Source organism: Morus notabilis, unplaced genomic scaffold (assembly GCF_000414095.1).
Source record: "Morus notabilis unplaced genomic scaffold, ASM41409v2 Scaffold1826, whole genome shotgun sequence".
NCBI lineage: Eukaryota > Viridiplantae > Streptophyta > Magnoliopsida > Rosales > Moraceae > Morus > Morus notabilis.
Genome location: NW_010358048.1, coordinates 96,189 through 121,121, shown reverse-complemented (window position 1 = coordinate 121,121; position 24,933 = coordinate 96,189). Strand labels below are relative to the sequence as shown.

At 34.3% G+C, this 24,933-nt stretch overlaps 2 protein-coding genes and 1 pseudogene across 4 annotated transcripts; 1 reads left to right on the top strand and 2 right to left on the bottom strand.

Moving 5' to 3' along the window:
* Window positions 1-6,889: 6,889 nt before the first annotated feature.
* LOC21387602 lies at window positions 6,890-9,643 on the bottom strand (annotated as a pseudogene).
* A 1,203-nt stretch (window positions 9,644-10,846) lies between these two features.
* LOC21387601 lies at window positions 10,847-19,381 on the bottom strand. 3 transcript variants are annotated; one of them, XM_024161176.1, is made up of 20 exons: window positions 19,300-19,381; window positions 19,007-19,073; window positions 18,845-18,917; window positions 18,462-18,584; window positions 17,766-17,935; window positions 17,317-17,466; window positions 17,019-17,162; window positions 16,168-16,228; window positions 15,596-15,918; window positions 15,284-15,415; window positions 14,908-15,024; window positions 14,648-14,746; window positions 14,412-14,534; window positions 14,114-14,234; window positions 13,862-13,987; window positions 13,129-13,263; window positions 12,650-12,801; window positions 12,313-12,453; window positions 11,525-11,833; window positions 10,847-11,395 (listed from the first exon to the last, which is right to left on the bottom strand). In XM_024161176.1, exons 2-20 carry the CDS (start codon window positions 19,058-19,060, stop codon window positions 11,285-11,287), a joined length of 2,664 nt encoding a protein of 887 aa, XP_024016944.1. In that variant the 5' UTR covers window positions 19,061-19,073; window positions 19,300-19,381; the 3' UTR covers window positions 10,847-11,284. The 3 variants fall into 3 exon arrangements, with proteins under 3 accessions (XP_024016944.1, XP_024016945.1, XP_024016946.1); XM_024161177.1 differs by lacking the exon at window positions 13,129-13,263; XM_024161178.1 differs by lacking the exon at window positions 16,168-16,228 and having other exon boundaries at window positions 13,093-13,263; window positions 15,596-15,781.
* A 3,824-nt stretch (window positions 19,382-23,205) lies between these two features.
* On the top strand, window positions 23,206-24,013 carry LOC21387600. The gene has a single exon (XM_010091367.2). It carries the CDS (start codon window positions 23,248-23,250, stop codon window positions 23,842-23,844), a length of 597 nt encoding a protein of 198 aa, XP_010089669.1. The 5' UTR covers window positions 23,206-23,247; the 3' UTR covers window positions 23,845-24,013.
* The last annotated feature ends 920 nt before the right edge of the window (window positions 24,014-24,933 follow it).

The following is a 24,933-nucleotide window of genomic DNA, read 5'->3' as shown; positions in this document are numbered from 1 at the left end:
CTCAAATTATTCTTTAATTTTTTGTTTGATGGATAAAAAAAAACTTTTTGAATTCCTTGTAGAAAGAGGTTTATCTAACGAAAAAGCTTGCAATATTGCCCGATATCCTTTCTTTTTCCATATATTTTTTCGAATCCGCTTTTTTGAGATAGAAGTATGTTTTTTCTGAACTGCCACTAAAAATTATAATACGTATTTAATTTCTATAGTTGGATGTCAAAAACATCTATTGCTCAAAACCAATTGTTCTTTATTTTTATTATTCATTATTTTTTATTATTAATTATCTAGTTATCTATTTATTTTCTAGATTGTACTCCCTTCATATATTAATTATCTAGTTACTTTCTAGATTGTACTCCCTTCATAAAAATATAAATATAGGAAATTACGTAACTAAATACTAAATAATAATACTGGGAACAAAATAATAAAATAAAATAAAAATTATTTTTATATTTCATACAATATCTAATAATTCATATTTATTTTATTAGTCCTCGGCTATCCTCATTCAAATCCATATCAATAAATATAAAATTTACTTTGCCATATAAATCTAATTAATTAATGTTAATATGATAATCAAATAAAAAAAACAAAAAAAAAAAAAAGCCATATAAATCTAATTAATTAATGTTAATATGATAATCAAATAAAAAAACAAAAAAAAAAAACAAACTAAAAGACTATACCTCTCTTTATATTGTTGTCTAGTTTCTTTTTGTCGCCCTACATTGATTTATACAAGTAATAAAAAGAGCAAAAATACAATACATAGTAAAAAACATCCAAAGTGTTACTAAACCAAGCTGTAATTAATTAATATTTTTTCTGTTAATAAGAAAATTTAATTGGTCAAGCTCGCAAAAAGATAAATACAATGATAATTTAAAATGTGCAAGAGACTAGTACATAATCTGTTATCTGTTAAAAACTAAAAATGCTAAGATAAATAATTATCTAAAAACTATTTTAGTAATTCCTCCTTTTTTTATTTTATGTAAAGTCAAGTTTTGAATGTCATAGTTTGTAGATAGAGCTTGTCCTAAAAATATAAAAGTCTTTTATTACAATAATCTTAGACAATCAATCAGTGCCAAAATCAATTGGTTAATAATTTGAAATAACCCAAAAAAATAACTTTTTTGGAATAAGTTATGACTTTTTTATGATTCAGATCAAATGTTACTTTTGGTGTAATTATTTATCTTTACTCTATTAATAAATATAAATTAGTTTAATATGAAATAATAATGAAAATGAAAATTTTTATTTTTTGGATCTTCATCAAACTTTACTTAATAATAATTGAATTGCAATACAAAGTACTAGTTTTTTTTCAATAATAATTTCTTCATATTATTTGACAAATTTTAATTTCTTGATTTTAAATATTTATCAAAAGGCTTATGATAAGAAAAAAACTTTCGCTCAGATACATTTGTAGAATTAAACTGAATGAGAAAGATAACGAATTTTGAACCGCTAACGAAATGGGAGGGTAGGATTAATAATTAGGGAATCAAATGGACCTTTTTGGGGATGGAGGGACTTGAACCCTCACAATTTTTAAAGTCGACGGATTTTCCTCTTACTATGGGTTCTACCGGGCTGTCTAAACATACTCAGAAATACAAACGTACCCCTAATCTAACAAGGAGAAGACCTCCTACAATAAGTGGCACGAAAACAAGATTTGTCCACATAGATCAATGGAAGATGAACCACATCCTAACCTAAAATTGGCCCAATACTATAGAATATAAACAAGGTGCGTTGGAGAAACCACCCTCTAGATGAGATAAAACTCTGGTTAATGAGGAAACTATTATGAATATTACAATACTAACATAAGCAAATACCATAAAAGAAACAATAATAATCCACAATCAACACAAACAAAACTAGGCCGGTAAGGCCGGAGCGACATGAGCAAGTGACTGGAAGAAGTCAGAGACACACGAAGCTGTTGCCTAGCCACTAGCGCATGGGTCCTACATGCCATCGAAAACCACGGCCACCCAACAAATGCACCAGGGAATCTCGAGCGCCTTCTTTCCTCGAGTCCGTCCCTCAAGTTGCAAAGTTAACGGCCGGAAAAAACCCTCGAAAGATTGTGTAAAACCACCGAATACCCTTTTCCTTCATGACTTCGACCCAACGAAACGCCACCTCCTCTTTTGCACGAAGCACATCACTGAGTACATCGTCCCGCTGCGAAGCCAAGGGAGAAATTTGGTGGCTGGAGGCTCGTTGATGCGTTGGATGGACCTCCGACTGGAAAGCTCTAGCCATTTGGGATTTGTAGAGAAGAGGGGGAGCGCTTTTAGAGATAAGGGGTTTGTTTCACATAAAAGTTATGTAAGTAATACTACGCTGGTTGATTCAATTTTTTAGTTGAAAAGTAATGTAGGAATTGAATTTGAAGTAACTCTGACAATAAATTCGATAATCTAACTAAAAGAGCTTTTCGACTCCAATCCCTCACTTTGAAATCTTACCCATTGCGAATGCTACCAAATGAGTAAATACAATTAGAATTTCTGTTTTTCCCTTAGACAATTTCCTACCATCTAATTTCACAATTTCATTATGTCTAATTTTATTGTTTGATACTATTTTATGGTCTCCAAGATGTAAGGATGGCAACGAGGCGGGGCGAGGTGGGGCGGGGGTGGGGAATGATTTACCATCCCCATTCCCGCCCCCATCTCTGCTTAAGGAGAGGCGGGGGCATAATTGGGAATTCTTGGGTTCTCCTTGAATTTTAAATTGCTTTCACTTAACTCTTTCTATTACAATTTCTGGTAAAAATAGAAAAAAAAAGAGAATAATGCAGTCATGTGACCTTTCTGTTTAGATTAATATTTAATAGAAACAGATAAAAATCACATGATCACACTTAACCCTTTTTTTTCCGGTATGATTCTAACAATAATTACATAAAAAAGAGTTAAGGAAGAACCATTCAAAATTCAGGGAATAAAGTGAGAGTTTTTAAAGTTTAGAATACAAACTAAATACAACCCTAAAATTCAAAGAGCGCCGGTAAAAATAATCTTTCATATTAACGCTCTTTCGCATTTCAATTAGTGCTTGTATAAAAATTTCTTTTAAAAAAAAAAAAAAAAACTTAATAGGACAGACTTTTCTTTTACTAAAAAGTGTAACAATAAATTCACTTATTATTTCATTACAATGGTAAAAATCATTAGATGAGGTTGTAGAAGGTCATCAAGATAAGTACCCAACGACCAATAGGCAAGTCTTAGTCCTAGAATAGAAAACTCCTTATAATGATTCGCTCTGAATCATTGGCATAACCCGAAAGTTTTGTTTTTTCTTTTTAAAGTTTCTTTTCACTATTACAAGGTTCAAAGTGAAAAAAAAAACATTTCTTTTCACTAATTATTGAGGATCATATGAATCCCCTCTTCAGATCTCCACATACAATTTCCATCGAGAAAACAATAAAATCACAATATATAATGGAATTATAGAACAATTTAAAATTCCAAATTAAGGTATTAACTATTAACTACTAAAAGATGAAATTTGATCCACGAAAATAGAGTGTCAAATCATGTTGCACCCACAAAAGCAACAAGAGTAAAGGAAAAAAAACAAATTATATCTTTATAAATTTCATCTTGAAAAGCCTCTCACAACATCATGTGAAAAGCTCAAAATGTCCAATATTCAAAGGGCCCCAAAATACTCTTATTCTAATTTCCACTTATTCCCAACTCAAAAATCATATTAAAAAACTTCAAATGTGGTGGGAAACGAACCTAGCTATACAGTCACAGGGCCCACATTTTCCTAACCATATAATATAAAAAATAAAATAAAATAAAAATAAATATTTTCTTGCTCAACAAGTAACAAAATAAAAAAAATAAAAAAGCGTCAGATATCTACACACTACAGTTTTACTCTGTCAATCAAACAATCAAAAACCCACGAGCCATCCATTGATTTTCCCTTCCTTCGTAGGGACAAAATCAAATTATACACCAATATTGTGCTGTACTTGCAATAATATATCCTAACTTATTAATTCTTGGAATGGTATACGCTCCTTACCGTACACCACGCAAAATCAGATTATCTTCTCCTTCCGTTGCTGCTTCCAGAGCCTTCCATTTTATACAGGTGTGAACAAAAACACAGACGCCAAACCGGCCCGACCCGAGTTATTCAGGTCTTCTGAAGGGTCGGGCAATCGGGCCCGCCGGCGGCCTGAAGCTGAACGTCACCGCGTCGTAAACGCACCAATGGAACCCGGCTTCCTGGCCCAATTCTTTGGCCCTCACGCAATCCCCGCACACAGGCGCGGCGGTCTCATTGGGTTCCCGGCCCAGCCCACTCAAGCCCATATTCACCAGATACATCTCCCTCTCGAGCTGTAAATTCAAGACCCGATTCTCGTACTCGACCCGATCGGAGGACGGCGACACACGGCAGTCGACCGAGGCGTCGCGCCTCAGAAGCATGACGTTCGGCGGGGGATTCTTGTTGATCATCGGGGAATGATCGGCATTGGGGTAGAGTATGACGTCGTCAAGGAAATCTTGGTGGTGGTGGTGGCTCTTCCGCCGCCTCGGGCGCCGCGACCGCTTCAGCATGACGACGAAGAAGCATCCTTTCTCGCGGCAGATCGCGCCGAAGTTGACCTTGCCGGTGATCGGGATCTTGCGGCAGGACTCCGGTGAGGAGAGGTGGACGGAGAACTGGTGCGGAGAGATTCCAATCTTCTGGCTGAGGAGCGCCTGGAAGCGCTTGAATTCCATGGCGGCGTAGACGGCTATGCTGCCGATTTCGGTCTCGTGCTCGCCGTCGAAGAAGACCACCGGGAAGGAGACGCCGCCGGGGATTTCCACCATCGCGGGAGAGAATCAGATTGACTGAGAAGAAGAGACAGGAGAAAAATGGGAAAGGAACGAGGGTTTGGTGAGTAGAGAAACAGAGAGGGTTTTATAGAAAATGTGTGGGGTTTAACCTGACCAGTATTTTTTGACTCAAAATTTTTTTTCTCAATTATAACTCATAAAATTTGTATTGTTTTCGAGTATTATCGTGTCTCGTAATTTATATTACCACCCTAAGTTTAGGTACTAGACTGTAAATATGAGAGAGGCGGTGAGGGCATTATTGGAATAAAATTGAGTTTGTATGAGAGAGAAGATTGGGTATCTTCCAGAGCTTTTGCATGAGGCGAGGAGAGATTTGGGGCGCAAGCCAAATCTCAAAACGACACATTGACTTTTGTTTTGTTTTTAGATAAACTGCGCTTGTTTTGTTTTGTTTTTAGATAAACTGCGCTTATTTTTTGAGAGAAAAATTTAAAAAAATATAACTCGAGTTATAATTTTATTTGAGTTTATATTTTTTTAAATTTAAATTTAAATTTATGATTAAAATTTGAGTTCAAGTTTCTCCTTCAACTCGAGTTCAGAAACTCAAACTCAAATTAATGAACATTATTTTTTCTATTCTTAGAATGCTATAACTTTTTTGTTTTAATTCTGATTGAGATGATTTTTTTTCTATGCGTTGACAACGAAAAGACGAATAAAACCCGACCCATATACCCTATTAAAATTTGTCATCAACATTGAGTTTTTATTAAAATACTATCTAAATACAAATTCAAGTTTTGACTCACTCAAACACAAACTCAAAAAGATTTTTATCTCAAACTATAACTCAAATGTACACAACCAAACACAAACTCAAGTTACAAGTTTAACTCAAGTTATAATTCAAATTTAACTCAATAATTATACTTAAATTAAACTCTAAAAGAACAAACCCTTAAATTTTCTATTTTATTGCCTGCTTAAAGTTGAAATTGCATTATTTATTGACAAATTTGTGAATATGCCATTTAAGTTGTTTCCCATTTCAATTCCAGAAATGTCTTGAATTAAGGCTTTTTGTTTTTTTTACATTTATGCATTTTTTTAAAGAAAAAAGGGATTTTAGTTTTTAGAACTCATTGGGTTCCAAAATGGACATGTACATTACCTCAAAAAAAAAAAGGACATTTCTATTTACCGGTTAAAATTTAAAGCTATTAAGGCAAATTTATCAAAAAGAAAAAAAAAACGTTATATTTAGGCACATACATAGCACACCACGTGACTTAACCATTCATTTGGACCCATCAAATAAGTATAAATAATATTTTTTTTCATTTCTTTTATTCTGCATCAAGACTAGCCCTTTTGATTAAAAAAATAAACGTGACTAAAAGTGTTGGATTTATTAGTACTGTTTTCCTCATCTTATATTCAAAAGCGCTATCTGTGAAAACACTTGTTGAACCCTCTTTTGCACAATTCTTTTGTTTGAATTGGAAATGGTAGCTAATAATCAATTATTATTAGTAACTGAAAAATTAACTATCTTCTAAGAAATGATATAATTTAGGTTTCAGGAGCACAAAGAAAATAACGTGAGTATGTAAGTGTTAGACGCGATACCATTATTTTTTTTAAATGTTTTTTTATCTTGATAGGGTTATTTGCATTGTCTGATAGGATAATTTTTCCCATAAGAATTTGGTTTAAGGTTAACTGTATAATTTGAATAATTTGAATTATACTGCTGCCTTTCTTTGACTGTAAGATTATATCATAATCAAAACTAACGAAAAAAATCCCAAGAAAATGCAATACTTGAAAGGCTTTTTTGTTTGGTACTCTACCAAAAAAAAAAAATTATCCACTTATCATGACAAATATATGTATATAGGGCAGAAAGAGAAGCAAATATGATTAGTAGAGTGGTTTCCATTAAATATATTCAAAAGAGGAAAAAAAAAGTAATAATAAATATATACAGTAAGGTAAGTGAATTACGTTCTCCAGCTTAATACGAATCAATTGAGCTTAAATTGTTGGACTTGTAAAACCAAGAAAGATCCAGCGCTAATGTAATTTGATGCCAATGCCTTTGCAGCCAAAGTGGGTTGAGAAAATGCCAATTGAGGGCGCTCAAGGACAAATCTCAAGCAGAAGCTTTTCCTGTGATGGAAGGAGACAAAGAAACAGAGAATTCAAACAAAAAAGCGATTGAGATATGCAAAATTAGTAACATTTGACACATCACAGGATACTTTGCATTTTGAGTTTTCTTTTTAAAAAAAAAAAAATGTTCTCAAGAGTACACTTTTGAATTTCAAATTTATTTCAATTTTGTACTTTCATAGAACTAATAGTTGATCAACCTTAGAAATTGACAAATTTAAGATTTGCATGATAGATGATCTTGTAACAAAGACTGATTCATGTGTAATACTCAAAGAAACAAAGAAAAAGTTACGAAGATAACATTTTCAAGCTAAGTTGCAAAGGGTAATTTGTCAATCAGTGTTTCATTATAAGTTTTAATATAAGCTACAAAGAATAAATTCTTCTTTGACCTAGAAAAGGTACAAATATGATATGGATTACAAATTTAAAGGTATAGTCTCAAAAACATCTAAAATAAAAGGATTACTTTTTTAGTAGACTTAAAAAACACGGTATAAAATCGTTCCCTAGAGTATTATGTACCTTAGTCCAGCCACTTTCCGGTTCGCTAACAAAAAAGAGAATTAAAAAGATGATGGGGTTACCTCACTGCATCTAGTAAATAGGTTGCTATGTGTTTTCTTCTATTTGCAGGAGACACCCAAATGGCTCTAATACCACAGACTGCAGGCACTGCTTCCTTCTCACAAAGAATTGTGCCCCTGAGATCTTTTTATCTGAATGTTTAGTATTGATATCAGAAGGAGCTTTTTCCACAACCTTCCTCTGAAAACTAAAATCCCCAAATTGGAGAGTTGTTGGTCTAACCGTTACTTCTTTTGTGTTAGTTGCATCAGTGCTTTTCTCTGTTGAAATCGAGAGAACTTTAAACGCCTTCTCTATTGGTTCAGCAACTAGGCAGCCAGCAACTCTTTGGGATAAAGTGAACAGAAACACCTGCAAGTTCCAAGTGATGCCGAGAAACAATGTAAAAAAATGAAGCTAGTATTTCATAGAAGCAATTGGAGCTCACTGAATTGTTCGATTCATTCAATACTTCGAAGTACCGTGACATGAGTTTAAATTCGGCAAACAAATCACCAAAGAATTCTTTAAAAGAAGGAAAAAAAAAAAAGAGTATCCAGGGAGAAGTCAAGCACATAATCGTGAATTTCACCGAGCTATTTCATCAGCATTTCTTATCTTCAAGATATATTCACATTTATTCATGAATAAGTAATGAACATATCAGACAGTAAAACAGAATTAGCTTACCTGTAAATTAAAATACATGGAGAAAATAATCCACAATACATTGACATAAAAGATTCAAAATTAATCAAATAAAAAGTAGAGCCTATATCACCTTGCACAGCTTATGGAAAATCCATCCACTTCCAAGCTCAACCTCCATCATCTTCACAACTTCCCCAACCTGCAAGCAATATTGTCTCATTCAAACTAGATCATTGCCATTCATCAAGAATTCACCGTAGGTAATCTATCACCACATATGTGATAAAGTAAAACTCGCACATGCTAAAAAGTGCAAACATTGGATCCCACACTATCATGTAACAATTTTAATAGAAATTTTAATAGAATATCATGTGTGTAGTGATTGCATCACCAATAATGATAAATAATTATTTTTTAACAACTCGAGAAATAATCTAATATTTTCCTTTTTGTTTGGTAAGTAAAATTCACTTTCCTTGTATTTGTGAACAAGGGAGTCACTATCCAACACCATAACAATCCGACCGCTTTCCATGGTGGGCATATGAACAACCCTCTCGTTAGACCAACCTGCAAAAGTTGAGTTCAAACTTGAACAAATCAAGAACCAAATCAACACAAGTACATTTCACAAGAAAAACTCCATTACTCGTACCTTAAATTGAATTCAATGGGTAAAATCCTTATGAAAAGCCTTGTGAACCTTCTCATCTTCTTTAGCCCCGGGAGTATACTTAACCCCACATTTGGTACAAGTGTGGAGAAGAAAATCAGACTGGCCTAATTCCAAATGGAATTGAGCGTCACTCCTTTTCTTGTTCTTCACCACTAGTCTTCCCAAAGTCGAAGATTCCGGCTTCGAAAAGTGATCATCCAAAACAGTTTTCTTCGCCAATTGGCTATTTTCCGTTTCATCTTTTTCAACGCTTTTACCAAATGATAGGATATAATTAGAAACACAATAAGCATAAATATTATTTAAAAAAAAGAACCCTGAAATTCTCAAAAGTCCTTGCATAAGAAATTACCTGCTAGGGTTTCGACTTCTGCGACTGTACGTGTTCGAAAACTGATGTTGTTTCTTCTCCCAAACGTCCAGTTCGTCTTCTTCTCCGGTAATCGGCGACGGCTCCGGCCATTCGATGGCGGCAAAAGAAGAGGAGGATTTGAAGAATGTGCTGATTTTGGACTGCATTTTGCTGCTCTAGTATTCTTCCTCCAATGCCATAACTCAAAAGCTTCAAAATGAGATTTATAATGAAACCGGAGTATTGAATCAGTAATCTACGAGACGATTTTCTGGTGCATCGAAACAGAAATTTCTTCCGTACTGATAGAGAGAGAGTTTCTTTTTCTTGGCAAATTTTGGAGAGAGAGAGACTTTCTTCCGTTTCTGATTCTGACTTTTCTGAATTTGTTATCATTTTCATTAGGCGCCAAAATGATTTTTGCAAATTTGTATTTTTACTTTTTAATAGCCTTCACGCCTTCATGTATGTCACGACTACTCACGGGTTTCCATGCCCTATCTCCATTGGGCTTGTGGATTGGGCCTGTGTTTTGAAATACTTTCCCGCCATTTTGGTGACGTCTCCCTGTGTGACTGATGATTCTTCACATCTTCTAGGAAAAATTTGAGAATTTACCATTAAAATACTAGATTTTTATCTTTTATTCTTAATAAATATCTTTTTGTTAAAGTAATTATTTGATTAAAAAGATTATGAATCAAGAATAAATAGTAAAAATCATGATTCATGCATTTTTAAAAGATATTTGTCAAAATTATCCAATCTTTAATCTTTATCATTCTCTGCTGTTTGTTTTGAGGTATGTGGGATACCGGAAGGAAACCTTCCAAAGACACTGCGATGCTGAAATCAACAGATAGCAAAGAATATCATATATTTTTGTGTGAGTACAAAGAATAAAATATAATTCTTAGCTTCTCTATTCATAGGAAAGTGGCCAATCAAGAAAAATCTCTGAAATCCATTTTGATTGGTTCACATGAGTAGTCGCTAGGAAACAGAATTTTGAAATTCCTGTTGTTCACGATAAGAAAATTCCTTAATATTATCCTTTTAGTACATTAATATGTGTTTCAACAATGTTTCCTTAATATTATCCTTTTAGTACATTAATATGTGTTTCAACAATGTTAAAGTCGTCATGTTTATAAGCTTGATTTCGATAATCATTTTTGGTCTGTTTATTTTATATACTTAAATCATTAATTCTAAAAAAAATAAAAAATTTACATTTGAGAGTGCATCAATCTAAACCTTTACCTCCTTTTATTAGTGTAATTATTTGACCAAAATGTTATAAATTGAGAAAAAAGGATAAAAATCTTAACTCACACACTTTTAAAGGGTATTTGTCAAACTTACCCTTAATTTTGCTACAACATTTATCTTACAAAAAAATTTGAGATTCAAACATCAAAATGAAGAATCATGATTTGAGTATACCTTCAAAACGAGCTCCTTTTGAGAGAGTTCATTTTCTTCAAATCATTATGAGAAAAACGTTCCAAAATGTGACTCAATCTTAATATTAAGTGATCATTTTACAAAGCTGCTCAACCAAAATTGTTTATGCAACAAAATTATCTAAGTAATTATGTGTTCCCCGCCAAAGAACAAACAAATAAATAAATAAGTAGCGAGCTATACAAAAACTCATCAAGAACAAGAGACTTAAATTAGCCACGCCATCTCCCAAAACACTAAATCAAGCTAGACATTTCACGACTCTTTTCCTTTGGTCTCTCGTGACGTGAAGCCGATACATACGGAGACATGCCTTGCCACGCAATGATAACTCTCCAAAATGGTGGCCACATAAACTAAATCAGCAAATACATGCGAAGTCCTCCAAACTTATGGCAACCAATGTCCGAAAAAAAAAAAAAAAAAAAAAAAACCAACAACGTATGCTCGTCCCCAACTACTACCATCCTCGGCTCTAGTTAAGCGACACCACAATAAAAATACAAGCTACTTGCAATGCACGTTCTCTCAGGTCGTCAGCAGCATCTTATCCAATGAACTTGTTACAACCGTTAGTTTATCAACTGAGCATTGCACTTTATGCCTTTCCTCGAGGGTCAGTCTGATTTCTTCCGAGGACTGCATTAACAAAGTAGAAGAAATGAAGTTAACAGATTTGCTTCTGGTATATCATCCGAGATGACTTCACAGTTCAAAGCTGAAACCAATTGAAGAGGTTAAGCTAAGCTTGAAAGTGCAAAATCATACCTGTAAACAAACTATTTTCTGAAAAATATCGTGAATATCTTCCTTGAATGAAGAAATAATCCGCCGAATTTTTACGTCCTTGTGCATTGAAAGTAGAACAGAGACAGCAGCATCAATTGTACTTGAACAGTCTTTCGCATATTGATTCTGATCATGAGGAGACAAAGAACTAATTCGAGTTATCAACGACCCCAAGGCTCGGAGGACGAGCTGCAATAGCCTGTGACTTTTATCGAACAGCGTGAAGCAAGGAATGAGATAGTAATGCCATGTTCTTGAACAAATTGAATTCTCATCTTCGGGAATACACTACATTTAAAAAGCAGAATGTTAGAAAGTCATTGAAAACTATGGCAGGGACCAATAAATGCAACAAAACCAAAGTCATTCACTACTTCGGAAAGGAACGTAATTTACAATAAATGCAGTACAGCGTCACATCACAAGCCCTGAGTTTAAGTGTAGCATAGCATATTACTAGCAGAGTTCCAAACAAATCTAATCTACACTTTGAAAATGAGATGCCTACTCCACACACACTACAGGATGAAGTACAAATACAATCAAAACAGAGCATATTAAGAGAAGAAAATTGTGTACTACAACAACAACAACAAGCCTTAATCCCAACTTAATTGGGGTCGGCTATATAGATTTCACTTTTTCACACAGCTCTGTTCGAAATTAAATTTTTCTGAGGCCTAGATCTAGAATGTCAGAAGAAAATTGTGCACTAAGAAAGAAAAAAACAAACGAACAAACTTTGCTTAAGCAGAAGAGGTACTTACAAGTGCAATATCAATCAGAAATCCAGAGAGCAAATTCCCTAAAGATGTTATACTCTGTTCGTTAAGTCTTGTGGGTTTTGAGTCCAGTGTGGCTAGCAATCGGAGAAGAGCACAGACATTGTCTAAAGGAGGCCTTAATGTCTGAGATATAAATGAACAATATTGTCAGGAACTTCGCGTTCCAAGGAAATTCTGGAGAACTAATCAACAGTTACGGAGAAGTTAAAAGTGCAGTAAAAAGTGGTATGAATAAAGATTTGTTAAATTGGAAAATAAACTTTGTTAGCTGAATTAAGAAAGCCAAGGAAAATAACATAAGATATCATATGAAACTTACTATCTGCTCAAGTACTACATTCTCTAGTATCTCGAAAACAAGAGAATTATCACCCATCTGTGATATGTATGAGCAAACAATGCTAATAACTGACTTAAACGTCCCGCGATTTGAAATCTTGGCATCATTCTCCGTAACAGGAAAAATATTATCTGCAAATAGGCCCTTTAGTTTATATAAATCAATTAAATAACAGATGTAAAATTGTCTCAACTACTGGACATAATGCGGTATGAGAAACAAGCAGTTTGTACTTTGTAGTGATTATCTTAATATTAGTGAGTATTTAACAAACAGTATGTCATGCATAAATTAAATACCCATGAATATGGTAAATGAATTTTCCAATCTTCTGTTAATTACAGACAAGCCACTCACTATAGACAATTGAACTTATACATGGAAACACAAAAATTTGACAGGCAACAAAAAAAGAAACAAACATGTATCGGCCACATAATAGTTCTGATAAGAGATACCAGGAAAAACTCTAAAATGTGAGAGCAAAGTGGTGAAGAAACTAATATGGTCTGCAATCTGAATTCGCCCAGCTTTGTACACTGAATTTAGAACCTCTAGGATTCGCAATAATGTTGGTGGTTCCAGATCAGGACCTGCAACATCATGTGAGAAAGTTGGTAACAGGTGGGGAGCGACAAAAACTTTCTATTAAGTCCACTTGAGGAACATTTCATAACATATGGGAAAGCAGAGAAAAAGAACACCCTTGGTACCATGCTCTATTTTATAAGTAAAATCCCAGAACACCTTATTTTGCTGATATATAACATTAAAGTCCATGTCAAATTACTATTTCCACACAAGGTATATAATCTAGGTGTGGAAAATGGAGAGGACCTTTCTCTAATTGTGTATAGTTAGATTCTCTCCCTAATATCTATAATGGGAGAGAGTATGGAGAGATCAAAATTGAGATTCTTTGAAGGATTTGAAATCCCTCACCCAATCCATTTCCTCCTCTTCTCTTTCCCTAGATCCAAAATCCTTCCATTAATCCCACCTCTCTCTCCTTCCACTTTCACTCTTACCAAACAAGCTCTTAGACACAAACAGATACTCGCACTCAGTCACAAGGTAGCTCAAACAGAGAGTTAACAAGAAGCATCAAGCAAGTTGAAGACAATAAATGACAACTGGCATGAAAAATTAAATTTGCCAACATTCATAAAGAACATATAGTACTTTACTTACACAGGCAACAAGAAGATATTGACTTCAACAATGGCGAATCCAGAAAAGAGAAGTAATAAATGCAACAGAGAGAAAGTTCTTGACAATCACTGGCAAGCTTTACAAAAGGGCCATAGCATATATTTCCTGCAAGAGAAAGAAAGGTATGATAAGAAACCTAGTAGTTTCTTCGCCCACCTCTTTTTCTGATTCCATTAACTTTGAAAAAATAAAAAATAAAAATGTTAACATTTCAAACAAAGTAGCGGTTACCATCATCTAGACATGTGCTGAAAAAATCTTTCAGCGAATATTGCATGTTATCATATTCCCATGCAAGGGAACGGTTCAATAAAGCACATTGTCCAACTTTTAGCTGAAGGCGCAACACAGCCTGCAAAAAAATAAATGCAACTTTTCAGGGGAAAGTGAAATGTAAAGCAGAAAAAGGCCAAGACTCAGACATGTGATACCCTAAAGATCTCTATTTAACTCATTTACACTGCCCAAATTCATCATCTTTTTGCCTCATTGCGCAGCCAAGAACTGTTAATAAGATAACAAAAATTACCTGAGAAGAAGACTGGTGTTTATCACCTAGCTGCATCAATAACACGGGAAGCTCTCTTATCCAAGCAATCTGATGGTCCAGAATTTCTGGAACTCTTGTCTCTGAGAACATCATGTCTTCCCTCTATGATTTGCATGAAAATTTTGTTGATAAGAGAAAAATGTCATTTTTGGCATCAAAACCTAACTGATTATTCCTACAGAGAGACTGCATGTAGAAGGCAATGTAATGCTCACAGGAATTAGCATTTCCTCAATTGTTGAAAGGCAAGCTAATTTAAGCGCCGACTCTAAATTGCAATCCATGAATGCCTTAGTGAATGCCTTAGTGAATGCCTGAAATCATGAAACATGATGATGCTACCATATTAGCTTTGACATGTACCTCGAGCTCAACATCAAATTGAAGAAAATAGACATTTTTATTAAAAGAGATGTATAAACAAGATTTTTTGGATTTAAAAAAAAAGAAAAAATTCTCAAGCTACATTTCAAACCTGAAGAAGCCGAGGCTTCCATTCACCTGCTGCTAGTGAAACAAGTTTTGGAATAAAAGGAAGAAGTGTAAGTAAATGTTTCTCCTTCACTGCTTTACCAGAATTGCCACCATAGATCTGCCAAATACCACAATCAGATCGATAAAACCCAAAAAGTAGTAGGATCGTCTCTCGACCTTTCACCCAAAAGAAATAGTAACATTAATATTCAAGTGCAAGAATTTTTCTAGTTAAAATAAAGAATAGGTTTCACTTAAAATAAAATCCTATCTATTTTTTCATCCAATTTCCACAGCATACAGCTCAACAGTAATCAATGAGAAACAAGCTTGTTCATTGAAACTAAGTGCAGGATACAGTGGTACAAAATATAGACCTTTCCAAGCAGCGCACTTTCAATAAATTCTAAAAATGTTTCCAATGAAACAGCCGGAGGCAGGGTCCATTCGCTCAAGTGAAAAAATATTTCTGCAATTGCAGTGTTCAAGGTAAAATATCTTTCATCACTCTGCCAATCAAAGAAAGGAAAAACAATTAGTTTTTATCTAATTGCAAGAGTAGTCAATAAAGAACATCCAAAACCCTGCATGGCTGAAAAAAAAAGAGGCATCAGAGAAAAGAGTTAACACGCACAAACCAAAAGGTGTCTCGGGAGAGAGAGTGATAGTGTTAAAAAATCAATATTTACCTTCTCTGAAACCTGGTGGATGGAATTAAGAGGAAACAGGACTAGTAACTTCTTTAATAAGACTTTGGAGAGAGTGGAGATAGTTTCAGTCCATATGTCCGCCTCAAGCCCTCCAGGAGAAGGCTCTGATTCTAAATTACCCCCACCAGTAATATGAAGAAAGAACCGGATTGAATGATCCATGCTCTGTAGTAAAGATAGCATACAATCAAAAGATTGAGCATCAAGAGATGGGACAGCCTGAACCCCAGGAATAAATTCTTCAAAACAATTTACTAAAACTGGAATAAGCTCTTTAACTTTCGGGATGATGACAGCATACCCTACAAAGACAAACATAAAAGAGTTGGGAAACTAAAACATACAAGGCAATTAAACTATGAAGTACACCCTAACAGAGGAGGATATCAAATAGACTGCGGGTATTACTAGAGAGGACATTATCTGTCGGAATATACAGAAGCTGAAAGACTTCCATAAAATCAGGCGTTTTAACAAGCCAAGTGCTAACTCAAATAGAAATAAAACCTAAAGTAGCAACATCCACGAAAGGTACAAGAGCTTTAACATACCATCAGACTCGGTAGGCAAATCAGGCTCAAAGGCATGCAACACTCTTTGTCCGGCATCCTTCTATTAAAAGAAAGCAATGAGAAAGAAGCACAAATAAAGGTAAAAAATTTGAGCAAACCTTTAAAGACTCCATCCCAAAAATTATCAGTCCATCTCCATCAGATAGAATTTTACAAGGTAATCAAATGAGAAATTTTCATTCAAGCAACAAAAAACAGTAATAAAAAACCTAGAGAAAAAAAATCAATATATGAAATTGAGCTATAAATCCACCTGTAAGGTTGTCATAATTCATACCATACAAAACTGAAAAGATTCTTTTTATATGACAATTGAAATGGATAGTAAGTTACAGAATTTCCGGACATGTATGTGCTAAAGTGGACATACTTTAGGACACCCAAAGAGGAAAGTGGACAAAAAATTTGGGCGGAGGACATAAATCACAAAATAACATATGACATGAAGTCCTTAATAAGTGAAGAAATTGTAAACATGCGTAATTCTAAATTTATATAGCCAGTAAGGAGACTAAAAGGGATCCTGTCATAAGACAGCACAAGAATTATTCAATTAGTTCCTAACAAAAAACGCAGTCATTTAAGATTTTCATAATTAATAAATTTGATACGCAATATTAACAATTTCTAGTGATCAAATCTACAAGTGCATAACTAGGCAAGTTCTGAGTAAATTACAACTGACAGTTTCAAGGACGTCCAGAAATCAAAAGTAAAACTCAATTCACATGCCTCAAAAGCCTAGTATAATGACGGAATAACTGGTACAAAACCTATAATGTAAAATCGTATAAACCAAATGATAGGAAAGAAATAGAAACAGGAGGTACTTTTTCACACGAGTCAGCTTCTCTCCTCTCACATGGCAACAGCGACAAGCAGCGCACCAACCCAGAAAGAGCAGTCTTGAGCTTGCCCTTTTCCTGTAAATAGAACTTGTTCCTCCGCAAAATATCCTCATAGTTTTGAAGAATCTGCAGACAAACCAACCAATTAAAAATGTTTCAGACATAAACAAGATAATATTTCAAGAAAACAACAAATATAATAAGATAAGCAGAACATGTCCATTCCAACAAAATTTCAAAATTTTTGAAAGGAAATAAGCAGAAATAGAATATGAAATACCTTTTCAGCGTACAGAAAAAAGGAATTTGGATAGTACTGGACAACAAGGTCAAAAAATTTAAAAGCCATCAACCTAACTTCAATTGCTAAATGCGTCATTGCACTAAAAATGTAGGCCGTCAACAAGGAGATGAAAACCCCTTGATTATCCTGGACAATTGAAGCAAGAATGCATGTCATAATCAAAATAAACCAATGATGATGAAAGACAGTAATTTTAGAAAATAAAAGGCGGATAATGTCAAAAATGTGTGATAGGAGGAACACTTTTCAAGTACCAATACAGAAGCATGCATTTATGAATTTCATGTTTTGAGGGTCAATTTGTTCTTGTTTTGGTGATAGGGAGGACTCATTGTTCTTTCTTATTGTACTGGTTTTGATTTCAACAAATTTTTATTTCCTATCTATATATATTGGCACTTATACCAGGAGAACAAAAAACTTACCTCTTTACAGTCGGGGAAAATCACTGACTTAAAAAGTTGATATAGAGTCTCCCTAACCACTTTATCATCATCACCAATACGTTCACGTAGTTTTTCAATCACGGCGTACTTGTGCAAGGTCAGCTCTGCTGGATGTTTAAGTAACAAATCCCGAATACCCACCAATGCATCTTCAAAGAAACAAACAGGAATGAAAAAAAAAAAAAATATATATATATATATATATATACATGTGTGTGTGGAAGCTAAAACTCTAGAAAATAAAAAAGGAAAAATCAAGGATAAGAACATTGCAGTAACTCCTCCACATAGAATGCATAGGGAAGATGATTAGCAATGCAAGCGTCTTTTGAAGATGGAAACAAAAATTAGCAACTGTTTTATAGCATTAAAATGCAGGAAGTGTTGCCAGAAAAACAGGAGTATTTTGCCCCTGAAGTGGCACACCAACACCAGTACGTATCAAAAAAATGTTCTCTTATGATTTTTTTGGCTGCAGAACAGAAAGTAAGATTTTGAAAGAGCATTCTACGTTGCTTCGGTTTGTTGAAACCTTCCTGGTCAAATCACTCTCCTTTTTTATAAATTGCCCAGGAAGACACTCTTATTTCCTAAACTTACAAAAGGAGCATAGCTTCACAAAATACCATTAACTATACCAATTGCTACAACATTTAAAACAAAAGAATAAAATACCTTTACGAACTTTCGCATTGTGATGTGATGTTTGCTGAAGAAGTTCCTTCAGAGTCAAACCTTTCTTGTTCACTGCTAGTCCAGCCTTCTCCGATGCCACGCTCTGCTCAGGAAGAATTATTGCTGCCCATAAACCAATATCAAACTCGAATTAACATTCCGATTTCACCACGAAATTTCTACCCTTCAAAACATAAAAACCAGAACGCCGCATTCATATCGAACAGAAATAAACAAACCAAGAAAAGAAAATCCGTCTTCCTAGTTCTCTGACTATTATCAATCATGAAAAGAAAACACAATTCCTATCATCAAATTCTCCCAAATAACAAGATAGTGAAAAAAAAAATGGAGAAGAAAATACAGACTCCAGTTATCAATACCTTTGGACTTGATTTCAGTATTTGTAGCATTCTTAGGAGGCGGCAATTTCCTGCCAATCTTTCGCTTTATTTTCTGTCATAAATCAAAATACATGAATCAACTCTCTATATAGCTTGACAAAATAATGTATATAAATCTGAGCTTATTCGTTAGTTTATTACTTTGAAATCGACTCCTCGCTTCTGCTGCTTCTTGGAAGCCTTCGAAGGCGCCATATACTCTACAAAACTAAAGCAAAAAAATCAAGCGATAATTACAGTTCCCAAACCAAAATGCTCGTAAACCATCAAATAAGCTGCACTAACTTCGCGAAATAATCACGTATAAACAGTATAAACCAGATTTTTTTTTTCGGTGATTACGAATGTTAGTTTAAAGGCTATGCAAAAAGCAACAAATTCTTTTCTGTGCAGTCAAAACGGAGCTGAAATAGGTAAGAGGGAGAAAAAGGCACCTTTTGAAGCACAGAGAGTGTTATTTGATGTTTTTCCTTTCCTTCTGTAAATTTTCTCGGCAACCAAACAGAGAAAGCTCGTACGCGGTTCTCGCCGGAAGGTTGGGGAAGAAAACAAAAGCGGCTAAGTTATATTTGCGCCAACAAAAACAGTAACCCATTCTAGACGGCCCATGAGCCCAAGCCCAAACGAAAACATAAACACGCTTTACCCAAAACGGTTAAAAATAGGTAATAAAAACTGTTTGTTTTATATACTTTTTAATATAATGTGATTTTGATTATATTAACGGTTAAAAATTAATTATATCAGTGAAGCGGCCTTATCAAACCGAATTGAAAGCATTAAATAAAATGATGACTTCCCAGGTTTCCTCAAACGGTCCCTCTATCTAATTTCTTTACTCCACGTGTTATAATTCATTGCCTTTGATCTAATGAAACATAATATATCTACTTAAGACTGCAGATTCGTTGAAATCACGTAACGTTAAAAGTATAGTATATAGAAGGGTTTTTTTTGTGTGGATCGAAATAGTTATGAAATATATTGTAGATTTAGATCTTTAAGAAAGTCTAATTTCGAATAAAATTGTGTGAAAAAGTGAAATTTATATAACCAACCTTAATTAAATTGGGATTAAGGCTCGTTGTGTTGTGTTGTTGTATAAAGAAAAATGACTGCTGAGGCCTGAGGATTGCCTGAGATGCAAAGCAAAGGATAACGTGATTAATGAGAGATTAGGTGAAGACGTCTTACGGTTCACGTGATTAATGGTGTTAAATAAACGGCAAATTATTTAGTTTGGCAGTCTTACGGTAAATGTATACATATAGTGTTAATGTGGATGAACATAAAAATGTTATATTTATTATATTGTTACGGTCGTTGGAGTGGGTGCATTTCTTAACATAAATGTCGCAAGATTTGGGGCATAGTCAATCAATTTGATTGTGTAGATAAATTCTCATTTAAATCACTATTTATAATCATCAAATAATAATAAAGATTACAGTGGTTGAAACTGTCCAAATAAATCTCATGTTACACTATGGTCGAGACATCGACCATCCCTTCGAACGACCGACGCCGAGGACTCACCGCGGAGGACCGGCTGTTGGCATCGAGAGTAAGGCGTAGCAAACGTGCCCTATACGTCGAGAGATCGTGCAAGAGGAGAGGCGCTGGGCGAGGGCTCTACGTGCTGAGACCACTGCATCGAGAGTATTGATCCGACTGCTACTGCATAAGTCAGGAAATCAGGCGGCAGGTTGAGAGGATCAGCCGCATTTCCAGGAAAAGTCATCATGAAAACTCACCTATCCTCACGAGGATCGAGAACAGAAGATGGCTTTCTCCTTGGGAACCGGGAATATGTAATCACTGTAAAGGCCTATAAATAGAACCAACGAAACCCAGAAAATGGTTAGACACCATTAGTATTACAGAGAGAAAACTTGTAAACATCTGAGAAAATAGTGCATACACAAGTGGATTAGGCACAAAATTATTGCCGAACCACTATAAAATCGTTGTCCCTTCTACATTATTTTACTGCTTATTACGTGATTCAATGGTTAGTGCAACCGTGAGCGTTTATAGAGAGGTAATTACAAGTTGTCAGAAAAACACCGTCAACATATAGCATGAATGATAGTCCTAACAGAAAAAAAAAGTACCAACGATAGTAAGCACTAGTATGTGAGAAGTTTCAAATAGTTGCAATTATAATATATAACTAAGAAATAAGTATGGTTATGTTGGTACTGATTAGATCCTTAATTTTTTTTTTTTTTTTGCTATAGGCGAAACATTAATAATTATAATCATTTTTAAATATCAAATCAATATAGTATTGTGTGCAAATTTAATCAACCGATATATCGATCTAAACTAACCACATTCAATTCGGTTAGATGTCTACCAAATTGAATTTATCTTGAGTTCTTGACAGTTTCGGTTTCAGTTGGAGAGTAAAAATCTAAAACATCCAACTACTGAACCCAAACTAAAGATCAAATGTGCATTAGGCATGCATAAAAATAACTTTACTATGATATTTACACCAAATCACAAAGTGCAAAAAATTAAAATGCTAATTATTGGTTATATGCTCTAATTTATATCACGTTTTATTTACACTAAATTGGAACTAAATTGGACATCCAACTACTGAACCCAAACTAATGATCAAATGTGCATTAGGCATGCATAAAAATAACTTTACTATGATATTTACACCAAATCACAAAGTGCAAAAAATTAAAATGATAATTATTGGTTATATGCTTTAATTTATATCACGTTTTATTTACACTAAATTGGAACTAAATTGGACCAATGTCCACACCTTATCCAACATTTAGGTTGTTTATTTTATCTTTTAAGTTTGGACATTCTTGTTTTTTGTTTTTAGAAGAAAAACAAAGGATAAAAACCTTCTAATGATGTCGATTAAAAGGATTATTCTAATGCTTTTAACTTTGAGAACAAAAAAAAAAGGAAAAAATAAAAGTTTTCTTTATGACAAAAACAAAATTATTGGATTTCTTAAAAATGATTGTCCTAAATAATTGGACACCAAACCCACCAATACACAATATGATATTTCTGGATATGCTGTTTAGTACAATATTCTATATTAGAAAAGTTTAGCATTTAGTGATCTTATTCATGTGGAATGGGATTTTTATCTTATTTTTAATTTAATTTTGATGTAATAAAAGTGACGTTGATTATGTCATTTTAATATATATGTTCTCGTTGTAGAATAACGAGAGTTGTCGTCTCGATCTTTTACATATAGTGGTGGTTGGGTTGGTTCGCTAAGTATGATATTATGTAGTGAGTTACTCTAGTACTGTTTTAGGTATTGATCGACTGGTTTTATCGATCCACTACAGTTGTTTTGTTAGACAAATTTTTATCACACTCGATTATTATTATGTCGAGTGATTCTTACTCGATACTCGTATTTGTTTATGCACTTCATTTATCTTCATTAATAGATTAAATCTTTATCTATGATCAAATACTCTTATGTGTGTTAGTTAAGGGCCCGTTTATTTTAGTAATTTGAGTTTTTCTATAATAAAAAACTCTCAAAAGCAATCATATTTAACTTTTTTATCACAGTAAAAAGTTTTTATATAAAATCGTATCTCAATTCAAATTAAAAACTCAAATCAGCAAACTAAACGAGCTCTAAGATTTATCTTTATCTATGATCAAATACTATTATATGTTTTGGTTATTTATGATTATATTAGATTATGTATCAAACGGAATTTTCCACTGAAAAAAACATTTTTCTAAGAAAACAAAAGAAAAAATACGTCTCTATGTGGTTCTATTCTATTGACACAAGAATCGTATGACTCGTTTAATTTGTTGATTCAAATTTTTAATTTGAGTTAAAATGTAATTTTATATGAGAATTTTTTATTATAGTAAAAAAATTAAATACGATTATTTTTTAAAAATTTTTATTATAATAAAATTTAAATTCTAAATTTAAATAGAAAAAATGAGGGCCACGTATTCTGTGGTTGGCATCAGGAGAAGTAAAAGGAACTCCAGAGATTCCTGACCTTACACGTGTCCAACAAAATCATGATTCTCATTATTGCTAAAATATAGAAAACGAAGAAAAAAAATTCGGTATAAATTTTGGATCTACTGTTCTCACTCAGCATCTTTTGGTCTCGATTCTTGGCATCTTTATTCAGATCCGCAACCCCACTTGTCACATCCGACGGCTGACATTCTCCCTCTTTCTCTCTCCTCTCCCAATATATTTATATCATCCTCCACGCCAACCTCGTGACACCACCCCCAAAACATAAAAACAGTTTTCTCCGCAGACGCAGAGAAAAAGAGAGAAAGGAAACACTCCGAGAGAGAGAGAGAGAGAGAGAGAGAGAGAGAGAGAGAGAGAGAGAGAGAGAATGACTGTCTTAGATTCTCCTCTCGAAGCTCTCGCATTCAACTACGTGAGCTTCGGCTTCTTCACCATCGTCAACAATCTATGGACGTGGATCGCCGTCGTCACCGCCGCCGTCAGCGTCTGGAGGATCAGAGCCGCCGGCGAAGTTTCTCGCTGCTCGGAGCCGTCAGTTTCGCCTCCGCACGACGATCGGAATTCAAATAGACCTTTGCCGCCGTGCGCGACGGAGGAGAAACCGGCGTCGACTCCAATTCCAGCGAAGGCTCCGGCGAATAGCGTTGAAGAAACTGAAATTGTTGGAGCGACGAAAGGAGGGAAGTTTTCTCTGTATTACGACGACGTCGACGGCGAGTTAACGGAAGAGTACGAGGAGGCGATTGACGGCGAGATGACGGTGACGGAGGAGAGTGACGGGGGTGAGGAATGGTGGGGGATTTGGGAGAGAGTGTTGAGGACGAGAATGGGGAAGACGGGTTGGTACCGTTACCAGGACCTGACGGAGCTCAACGGAAATGTTGTGAGGTTATGGGATGGTGATTGTAGAAGTAGGGAAGGAAGGTCCTGCTACTGCGACCCAAAACGCTGCGTTTTGTGGTAGACGTACAAAAATGCTCCTCTTAGCATATTTAGGATGTTACTTGAAAATTTTTAGCTCTTGGGTTGTTGAAATAATTATGTAGAGTTGTATACATATTTTGTTGTATGGAGTTTAAAAACATCCAAATCCAATGCATTGATCAAAAAGCTTTGCGGTTTTGGTTTTCATTTCTCTCTCTCTCTTTGTTTTTTTTTTTGCTAAATTTTAGTCTATCTTTGAATTGGGTTATTTGCTTTTACATGCAATCTTTGAGGAGTTTGCTTATAGTAATGGTATTATTGTATCATATTGTAGTTGAAACTTGAAAGCAATGGTACATCTTTTGGGTTAACCAATTCTAATGTTTGAATAACCATTACTACAAGGGAGAGTCTCAATCTCATTTAAGAATTGATGTTGGTTGTCACTTTCTTAAATAATACACTTAACTACCCTTAAACGTCACTCCTCATGATTTCATGCATAAATACATTGACTCTAAAAACTTTAATTTTTGTCACCATCTGGTTTTAGTGGCTCTCAATTTGCTAGAATATTAACAAATTTCAATTACGTAAATATTTGAAACATACAGCCCACTTGGTAGTTTGTCCTCATATATACAATTCATTTCATCAAATATAGTTAGTTTAAAAGAACAGAAGAAAATTCTAATGCCAAAAACTTGATTTTGATAGCCGGGGAAAAAAGAGTGATTATATGAAGTGTGGGACTTGGTAGAAAAGTGCACGAGGCAATTTTCACTCCTTCTTCTTCTTTTTTTTTTTTTTTTTTTTTTTTTTTTTCTTTTTTTTACCAATGAATAGGAGGCAAATTTGGGTTGAAATTGCCCTGCAATTAATATTTACATCCGACAAGTATCTTTGGTGACTCATTAATTTAAGCCACTTGTTGCATACTAAAGTTTTGACGTGTTGCCAAAGCTCTACTTCAACTAAGCCAAGCTCTCAAAGTTGCCTTGAAACTATCGACCACTACTCTTATATTATGCAGAAATATATGACACGTTTAGAATTTGTTTTAAAATAATTTTATTTTTTTTATATGAAAATAAAAATAAAAATATTTTCAATCTTATATAAAAATTAT

Bases quoted from the DNA above. Each gene is read 5' to 3' on its own strand.
- LOC21387601 (XM_024161176.1), bottom strand. From the start codon at position 19,060: ATGGCGCCTTCGAAGGCTTCCAAGAAGCAGCAGAAGCGAGGAGTCGAT. The intron at 15,416-15,595 runs GTAAATATTGAT...TTTGATTGGCAG, and splicing joins TCCACCAGGTTTCAGAGAAG to AGTGATGAAAGATATTTTAC. The intron at 14,535-14,647 runs GTGAGCATTACA...TGCAAATCATAG, and splicing joins TTGAGGAAATGCTAATTCCT to AGGGAAGACATGATGTTCTC.
- LOC21387600 (XM_010091367.2), top strand. From the start codon at position 23,248: ATGACTGTCTTAGATTCTCCTCTCGAAGCTCTCGCATTCAACTACGTG.